Source organism: Eulemur rufifrons, chromosome 15, assembly GCF_041146395.1.
Source record: "Eulemur rufifrons isolate Redbay chromosome 15, OSU_ERuf_1, whole genome shotgun sequence".
Classification (NCBI taxonomy): Eukaryota; Metazoa; Chordata; class Mammalia; order Primates; family Lemuridae; genus Eulemur; species Eulemur rufifrons.
Window position 1 is genome coordinate 6,977,741 of NC_090997.1, and position 9,634 is coordinate 6,987,374.

General features: G+C 52.3%; 1 protein-coding gene across 1 annotated transcript; it reads left to right on the plus strand.

Annotated features, from left to right (window-relative positions):
• Window positions 1-571: 571 nt before the first annotated feature.
• On the plus strand, window positions 572-5,765 carry PIM1 (Pim-1 proto-oncogene, serine/threonine kinase). The gene is made up of 6 exons (XM_069489008.1): window positions 572-1,074; window positions 1,183-1,289; window positions 1,393-1,443; window positions 1,540-1,906; window positions 3,331-3,507; window positions 4,279-5,765. The coding sequence occupies exons 1-6, from the start codon at window positions 993-995 to the stop codon at window positions 4,434-4,436; spliced, it is 942 nt and encodes a 313-aa protein (XP_069345109.1). The 5' UTR covers window positions 572-992; the 3' UTR covers window positions 4,437-5,765.
• The last annotated feature ends 3,869 nt before the right edge of the window (window positions 5,766-9,634 follow it).

The following is a 9,634-nucleotide window of genomic DNA, read 5'->3' on the forward strand; positions in this document are numbered from 1 at the left end:
GCCGGCCTCCCCGCCTGACACACCAACGCCCGTCGTCTCCGCGCAACTTGTTATGCTCCAGCTCCAGCCCTAGACCCAAAAACCTCCGAGAAACCGAGGCCGCAGAGCCGGCCTCCGGCGGCCTTTGATGGCTTTGTTATTGTTTGGGTTTGAATCGATACGCCCCTCCCCATCCTTCCTCCCTCGCGGCCCTACACGCAGCTCCCGCCTCCCCTCCAGCCCTGCGCCCCTCCCCCTCCATTTTGGCGCCTTTTCCTTCCCGCCACGTCGTGGCGGCGTAGAGACCATTCTGACCGCGAGAGCGGGGCGGGGCGGGGGCGGGACGCGCGGCGCTATGCAGATCAGTCGGCCTCTGGTTGGCTGGAGGCGCGCCGGCCGGGGCGGGGCCGGGGAGCGGCCTGGAGCGCGCGGGGCGGGGGCCGAGGGGAGTCGCCCCGTCCCGCCGCTTCCCCACCCCCTCTCCTCCCTCCGCCGGCCCGGCAGCCCGGCTCCCCGCCTTGGCCTCCCGGCGAGGCCCCGCCCCGTCCCCGCCCGCCTGCGCTCCCTCCCTGCCGGCGCGCTCCGCCCCTTTACTCCTGGTGGCGGGGCGAGCCGGGCGTCTGCTGCAGCGGCCGCGGTGGCGGAGGAGGCCCGAGAGGAGTCGGCGGCAGCGGCGGCGGCGGGACCCGCAGAAGCAGCAGCAGCAGCAGCAGCAGCAGCCGCCACGAGCCCCCTGTCCCGCGGCGCCGCCGCACAATCCCCACGAGCCACTCACCCTGCCGCCCTCGGCGCTGCCTGACCCCACAGGCGCGCCCTCCCGCCGCCAGTCCCGGCAGCGCCCCCAGTTGTCCTCCGACTCGCCCTCGGCCTTCCGCGTCAGCCGCAGCCACAGCCGCAACGCCACCCGCAGCCCCAGCCCCAGCCATAGGCACAGCCGCCGGCACAGATCCAACCCCTGCTCCCGCTGCAGCTCCTCCGGGCACGGTCCCTACGCCGACACCCTGGAGGTTGGGATGCTCTTGTCCAAAATCAACTCGCTTGCCCACCTGCGCGCCGCGCCCTGCAACGACCTGCACGCCACCAAGCTGGCGCCCGGTGAGAGACCCCTGCCAGCCCGGTGATGGGGGACGGCGGGATCCCCAGACTTGGGAGCTGGGGGCCCGCGGGCCGGCACTGAGTCCCCCGTGCCTCCCCCTTTCCCAGGCAAGGAGAAGGAGCCCCTGGAGTCGCAGTACCAGGTGGGCCCGCTACTGGGCAGCGGCGGCTTCGGCTCGGTCTACTCAGGCATCCGTGTCGCCGACAACTTGCCGGTGAGTGGGCGCCCCGCCGCGGGGAGGGCGCGCCGGGTGGGGGGCGCTCGGCACGCTTTAGCCCAGGCAAGGGGACCTCACAGAGACTCTGGGGGTCTTTCAGGTGGCCATCAAGCACGTGGAGAAGGATCGGATTTCTGACTGGGGAGAGCTGGTGAGTGCCCCGGAGGGAACGACCCCCAGAATGAGTGGGTGGGGTGAGGGGCGCCTCCAACTCCCGCCCTAACTTGCGGCTCCCTCGCCCCTGCAGCCCAATGGCACCCGAGTGCCCATGGAAGTGGTCCTGCTGAAGAAGGTGAGCTCAGGCTTCTCCGGCGTCATTAGGCTCCTGGACTGGTTCGAGAGGCCCGACAGTTTCGTCCTGATCCTGGAGAGGCCCGAGCCGGTGCAAGACCTCTTCGACTTTATCACTGAGAGGGGTGCCCTGCAAGAGGAGCTAGCCCGCAGCTTCTTCTGGCAGGTGCTGGAGGCCGTGCGGCACTGCCACAACTGCGGGGTGCTCCACCGCGACATCAAGGACGAGAACATCCTCATCGACCTTAACCGCGGCGAGCTCAAGCTCATCGACTTCGGGTCGGGGGCGCTGCTCAAGGACACCGTCTACACGGACTTCGATGGTGAGCCAGGCCTGGGGGGGAGCTGCCCAGGTGACTCGGCCGGCCCGGAGGCCTCGGCCCTTTGTAAAGGTCATTGGGCCGCCTGGCCCGATGCTAGCAGGGGTGGGACGAAGGAGGGCTTCCCGGCGTAGTGAAGCCGGGCATTGCAAGCCAGCTGAAGCTGTGATGTTTCTGGCATGATTTTATTCTTCGAGTGGAATTCGGTGGGTTCCAAGCTTTCCCGATGAATAAGAGGTTGTGGGCAACCGGCGGTAGCCCAGATTTCTGAAGTCTGACCCAGTTTCCCCGCCAGTAAAAGGATTGGGAGGGAGTGAAAATTGATGCCGGTTTTGCAGTTTTTGTTTTGTTCTATAAGGGAGTTTTCTGCTAGGTAGTTTTTAGAGCTTCAATTTATTTCTTCTCTTTGATCTAGGGAAGGTTAAGGGCTAGGAACAGTAGTTTCACTTTTTTTTTCCTGTGTTACGGGGTGAGGGAGTCAGGAATAAATGTTGTGAAATAAGATCTGTTGCTGGTTTGAAAATTAGTTGGGTGTCTGCAGAGGATGAAAACCTATCCTAGGGAGGGGCTTGGAGCGGGTTCTTTCAGAAGAGAAGGAATGGAGAGCCTGAGATCAAAGCAAAGCAGGGTGGGTCATCATCTGAGCGGCTTAACCTCACAAACGACAGCCTTTCAAAACTTGTGACTCGGGCTTGTGGTTTGTGTTTATTTGCCCTTGGAGGACGCTGGGTTGGGCTGCATTTTTTGTATTTAACAGTTAATGGCTGGCCGGGTCCTCCCATGTTTTTTCCTTCAAGTCTTTGCTGCCCCCTGGTGAGCACCAGCGGGATGGCCCCGCCTTTTTTTTACTACCCAAAGTTTGTAAACAGGAATCACGTGGTCTGAGACCAACCCTGCAGCGCTACCTTTCCAGTCTAGGGAGGAAAGGGTGTGGATGTCTGCCCCTGCGCTAGAGGGTGGGGAGGAAGGCCTCCCAAAGGGCACCCTGACTTAGAATGTTGTGCAAGGACGCTTGCTCGGATCCTGTCTGCCGTAAGAATCTCACCCAGACTCCTGGGCAGCGTGGATTGCAGTTTAAGGATCATCTGTGGTATACCTCCCTTGATGGTGCAAACATTTCATCCCTTCATCCCTTTGCAGGTGGTCCTACCACATATGGCCTCAGGCTTTGTGTCTGCAGCCAGCCCTGTTTGTTTCTTGGAGCAGTTTGTAAAGAATTTCAGTTTATGGTTTGGGCTGGTAGAGAGGTGGGTAATGCTTTGGGTTGGAGAGATGCCGTCAACTACTCCTCCATCTTCCTTTTAGCCCAGGGGGAAAATGGAGTTCACCCAGCTCCTGAGAGAAGGGAGGTGGTGCTTTTTCAAATAAAGAGTTGCTTTGTACTTTTGCTAAAAGCGTGTTTTCTCTTCTATTCCCTTGGCTTGCAGGGACCCGAGTGTATAGTCCTCCAGAGTGGATCCGCTACCATCGCTACCACGGCAGGTCGGCGGCCGTCTGGTCCCTAGGGATCCTGCTGTATGATATGGTGTGTGGAGATATTCCTTTCGAGCACGACGAAGAGATCATCAGGGGCCAAGTGTTCTTCAGGCAGAGGGTCTCTTCAGGTAACGTGGAAGCTCCTGGGTACAGAGAAGCAGGGATCACAGGCTGTTGGCCTTTACAGGACAGGCTTGGAATTCTGGAGAGCTTCACTCTCCAGTAGGTGCCATGACCTTTGGCTTAGATTGCAGGCCAACGATTTACACTTGAGCTGGCCCCACAAATCACATGGTTTGCATTTGAGCTTTCCTTGGGAGGTCAGAGGAAGAGCATGTATGAGCACATTAAGAAGAAAAGACAATCTGGTTTCTCCGAAAAGTTTTTTTTTTTTTTTTTTTTTTAAAGTACCAACAGAGATCTGATTCCTCAACTCCTGGCTGTTTAGCCAGGGTGTAAAAGGTTGAGGGCTCTTTTAGCATCTCCCTTCAGGCAGTAGCTCCCTAAATATTGTGGTTCCAGTGACCTCATTGTGGGTGGTGTTCGAGTTTGTGAGTCAGTAGGTGAGATGAATCACCTCATCACGCTCAGTGGTGTCTCATCTTAATTCCTTGTCATCACCCTTCCTATTTCAGGTTGAGTGGGTGTCGTGGGAAAGGCCCCCACTATTGAAGTTTGAAAACCACAGGTTTAAGAGGGTAGCTGTTTTTTAGCTGAAAACACAATGAAGGATCTAGATACTGATTAATACCTTCCCATTGAAGAGCACAATGTTCTGGAAATGCATGGCCTCCTTGGGACCCTAGACTTGTGGGCCCCCGGGAAGCAAATTGGGAGACATTTGCCTTGCAAAAACAAGTTCAGTCATTCATAACCTCGGTCTGTCCTGCTTTTTGCAGAGTGTCAGCATCTCATTAGATGGTGCTTGGCCCTGAGACCATCAGATAGACCAACCTTCGAAGAAATCCAGAACCATCCGTGGATGCAAGATGTCCTCCTGCCCCAGGAAACTGCTGAGATTCATCTCCACAGCCTGTCGCCAGGGCCCAGCAAATAGCAGCCTTTCTGGCAGGTCCTCCCCTCCCTGTCAGATGCTCGAGGGAGGGGAAGCTTCTGTCTCCAGCTTCCCGAGTACCAGTGACACTTCTCGCCAAGCAGGACAGTGCTTGATACAGGAACAACATTTACAACTCATTCCAGACCCCAGGCCCCTGGAGGCTGCCTCCCAACAGGGGGGAAGAGACACTCCAGGCGCCCCAGGCCTCAACCTCTCCTGTAGATGCTCTCTCCTTCTCATAGGTGTCCAGCGTTGCTGGGCTCCAGAAAATCCCGGGGTGGGGGGTGGGGGGTGGGTCGGAACCTTGTCATAGAACTGTTCCCTTCATCACGAGTTCTGCTGAATGCCGCGATGGGTCGGGTAAGGGGGGAAACAGGTTGGGATGGGATAGGACTAGCACCATTTTAAGTCCCTGTCACCTCTTCCGACTCTTCTGAGTGCCTTCTGTGGGGACTCCGGCTGTGCTGGGAGAAATACTTGAACTTGCCTCTTTTACCTGCTGCTTCTCCAAAAATCTGCCTGGGTTTGGTTCCCTATTTTTCTTCCCTGTCTCCCTGACCCCCCTCCTTCATATGAAAGGTGCCATGGAAGAGGCTACAGGGCCAAACGCTGAGCCACCTGCCCTTTTTTCTGCCTCCTTTAGTAAAACTCCCAGTGAACTGGTCTTCCTTTTTGGTTTTTACTTAACTGTTTCAAAGCCAAGACCTCACACATACAAAATGCACAAACAATGCAAATCAACAGAAAAGCTGTAAATGTGTGTACAGTTGGCATGGTAGTATACAAAAGGATTGTAGTTGATCTAATTTTTTAAAAACTTTGCCTTTAAGTTATTGTACCTGTTTTTGTTTTTTGTTCTGAAAGATGCGCATTCTAACCTGGAGGTCGATGTTATGTATTTATTTATTTATTTATTTGGTTCCCTTCCTGCTCCGAGCTTCCACAGCTGCTGCCCTAGTTTTCTTTCCTCCTTTCCTCCTCTGACTTGGACCTTTTGGGGAGGGCTGCGACGCTTGCTCTGTTCGTGGGGTGACGGGACTCAGGCGGGACAGCGCTGCAGCTCCCTGACTTCCGTGGGGCCCCTCACCCACTTCCCTGAGTGGGTCTGGGCTCCGTGGGTGGTGGGGGAGGGCGTTGCTGACTGTGTATATAGGATAGGTATGAAAACCAGTTCTGGATGGGTGCCTTCCGGATCCTCTCTGGGGCTGTGTTTTGAGCAGCATGTAGCCTGCTGGTTTTATCTGAGTGAAATACTGTACAGGGGAATAAAAGAGATCTTATTTTTTTTTTTATACTTGGCGTTTTTTGAATAAAAACCTTTTGTCTTAACTTGTGGCTTCTAATCATTGTCCGTGCGGAGGCATGCTAATGTGCATTTATTGAACATCTGGTAATTGCCAAAGTCTTGTACTAGTAGGAGAAGGGGAAGCTTTCAGACTAAATCTGGTTTCCTTATGTGATGGGAGTTCTGGGATGGTCACCTTTCCCAAGCAAGTATGTGGCCAAGGCATAGGACCTATGAGTGGACGAGATTTGGCATGAAGGGCCTAATAAAATAACCTTTTCTTGGATTCAAATTTTAGAGCCACGCAAATGCAGCACGTGTGGCTATTTTCAAATGTTAATAGCCATTTGTGTCTAGTGGCTACCTGATAGAGCATTTATATCATTGTAGAAGGTTCTAGTAGACATAGCTGACCTAGAGACAGCAAATAAGTCCCTATTACCAAACAATTGAAGCTTTTTTCAATTGTCTCTCCCACCAGTAAAACATTTTGAGCATGTCCTTTGGTACATGTTAAAGTTTACTGAAAAACATGTACCTGTGTGGCTCTCAGTTCCTGATTCAAGTTCCCTTCGGCTTTAGTGTGAGGTTTAGTCATTAACAATAGTGGATGGGTGGAAATGTGTGTTTCTTGTTTATTTTTTTCAGAGGCAGGGCCTTGCTGTATTGCCCAGGCTGGAGTGCAGGGGTGTGATCATTGCTCACTCACTGCAACCTCCAGCTCCCAGGCTCAAGCGATCCTCCTGCTTCAGCTTCCGGAATAGCTGGGACTATAGGCATGTGCCACCACACCCACTTAAAATTTTTTATTTTTATTATATTTTTTGTAGAGACAGGGTCTTGCTATGTTGCCCTGGCTGGGAAATGTGTGTTTGGACTTAACAGGGTTTCCCCCTCCAATGTGCTAGACAAAGGACTTATCCTAGGAGTAGGTGAAATGTTAGCTCTGCCATTTTCTTACTGCTTGTTCTTGGATAATTAGTATTTTTAGTCTGTGGTTTCTAAGCAGGAATCTGTTTAATAGGCCCCTTGTCCACTTTGTGAGTTTAGTTTAAACTGGATGTTGGAACCCATGAATCTACTTAGTACGTGTGGCCCGAATACATCCCGGTATTCTGAAAGCACACTGAAATTTCTGCTGCTCCCAATTGATGTATTAAGTATTAGCAAAGGTTGGTTTTGTGTTTCTTTGTAAACAGCAGCAGCAGTTATAATATTCTTCCCTCCCTCTGGGTCGTCTTGCACCCCCCCTCTGCATTGTTGGAAGGTCCCTCGGTGCACCCACACACCCTTGGGACCCTGGCCCAGAGGCACTGACCAGGTTGCTTGAGGGTCCGGGCCACAGTGCCCTCACTCCTCACTGGGTTCTGGGGTTTGTCCTAACCTTTAACTTGGACTAGATCCCAACCCCTAGCACAGTCCCCACATGGCTTCGGAGGGGAAGGAAGGATGTCTTGGTTCTGGGGGGCTGATTTCCCGAAGTTCCCCTTTTCTTCCCCCCCCCCCGCCCCCGCCCCCCCGCAACTTGCACACACGACCAACCTTTGGAGCCTGAGGGTTGCATGCCTCATCCTTTCCAGTAAAGGGGACACTTGAACAATTGAAAGTTGCTCCAAACTTCCAAACTTCTAAGGAAATCTGGCAAAGCCCCACCCTTCTCTTGAAGTGAGTTTCTGGCAGTTTCCCCATCTATTGAGACTGCTAGGGGTGATGGAAGGTGTCTCTTTGAAGAAATACAGATTGTGGCTTATTTTGGGTGCAAGATATTACTTGCATGGGAAGGGTGAAAGGTCACATTTTGTTGTTCTCGTGGGAAGTTTAAAATCTAGCCATAAGGCAGTGTGAGGTCAATGCCACAGCTATGGAATATAGACAAGAACAGTGGTTAGGGGCATTGACTTGGGAATCTGCCTTGGGCTTGGATTCTACCACTGTCACTTATCCAGAATCCTCGAGCAAGTATTATACTCTCTGAGGCTAATCTTAAATAGAGATACTCCTGGATTGGATAATTAGAAGAGATTGGATTAAACAACAGAGGTACTTGGAAACGAACACTATCTCCTTGCAGATGCATATATATGCAGTAAAAGTACAAACAAGAACAGGATGGGAATAAGTTCCCAGAGTTAGGCAGTGGTCGTTACCTCTGGGGAGAAGGAAGGGTGGTTGTGATTTGGGGGCAGGTGTCTGTATGAGGCCGTCGATTGTTTTGGCAATGCTTTATTCTATAAGCTAGATGGTGAAGACTAAGGTGTTTGTATTAGCCTTTATAACTTTTGGTTTGTCTCAAATATTTCATGATAAACTTTAAAAAGTAATGAACATATTTCTACTTACCATGTAGGAGGCAGCAGATGGAGTTATTACTGCCCTTGGCTGAGGTGATCTGGGAAGACTTCAAAGGGGAGGTGGCACTTCAACTAGAGTTTGAAGGATGAGCCTCAGTTGTTCACCCGTAAAGTGAGGCACTGAAGGTGCAGACAGGGCAGAGAAATCCAGAAGGGATAAATGTTTTTTCTCCCCCTAGACCCGGAATCAGCAAACGATGGCCTGCTGACTGAGTCCAGCCCACTATCTCTTTTTGTACAACTTGCAACCTAAGATTGGGTTTTACATTTTTAAATAGTTGAAAAAAGATCCAATGAAGAATAATGTTGTGTGATACATGGAAATTATATGAGACTCGATTGTCAGTGCTCACAAATGACGCTCACTCATCCATTTGTGTGCTGTCCGTGGCTGCTGTCGTGCTGTGCTGGCAGAGTCCCGTGTGGAGACAGACCTCACGGCTGGCAGAGCCAAAATGTTTACTATCGGGCCCTTTATGGAAAAGGCTTCCTGGCCCCTGCACTCGATCGGGGTCCCCTTCATTCCTCTGCAGCATTTTTATTTTTTTATTTTTTTTTTCTGAGACAGAGTCTCACTCTGTTGCCAGGGCTAGAGCGCAGTGGCGTCAGCCTAGCTCACAGCAACCTCAAACTCCTGGGCTTAAGTGATCCTCCTGCCTCAGCCTCCCAAGTAGCTGGGACTATAGGCACATGCCACCCCGCCTGGCTAATTTTTTTTTTTTGGTTGCGTGGCTAATTTTTTCTATTTTTAGTAGAGACAGGGTCTCGCTCTTGCTCAGGCTGGTCTCGAACTCCTGAGCTCAAACGATCCTCCCGCCTCGGCCTCCCAGAGTGCTAGGATTACAGGCATGAGCCACCATGCCCCGCCTCCCTCTGCATCTTTTGTAACACCCCAGTGCCAGGCACACAGTAGTGCCTTAGTGATAATAGCTAACATGCCTTCCATACCTACTATGTGCCCAGCACTGTTCAGCATGCTTTGCACATATTAACTTATTCATCCTCACATCTCTCCACAAGGTAGATGCTATTATATAATTAATTAATTTATTTTTCGAGACAGGGTCTGTGTTGCCCAGGCTGGACTTCCAAGTAGGAGGGATTATAAGAGTGTGTCACTGCGCCCAGCTTAATGCTACTATTTATTTATCACCATTTTACAGATGGGGAGAACTTAGGTGTGGAGCAGTTAGGTGTCACATACTTATGAAAACCGTCAATTAGTAATAAGAAAAAAAAATAGAAATAAAAGGTCACCTACTAAGAAGTGGCCAGGTCAGAGTCTGGACCCGGGCAGTCCGTACTCATCACCACTCTGCTATAGTGCCACTTAATAAACATTTGGGTGGCTCAGTCATTTCAAGGTCCCTTCAGGGCCCAGGATCTGGAGATCAAGAAAGTTCTTTCCCAGGCTCCAGAGAGCCGGGTACGCGATTCTGTCCTGTGGAAATACCCATTGTTGGCTCCTGTGAACTATCCTTCCTTGGGCCGGGCTGGGGAGGAAGACTTGGAGGCCATAAAGGGAGGAGCAAGGGGACAAGGGGGGGCTGGTGGGGCAGGGG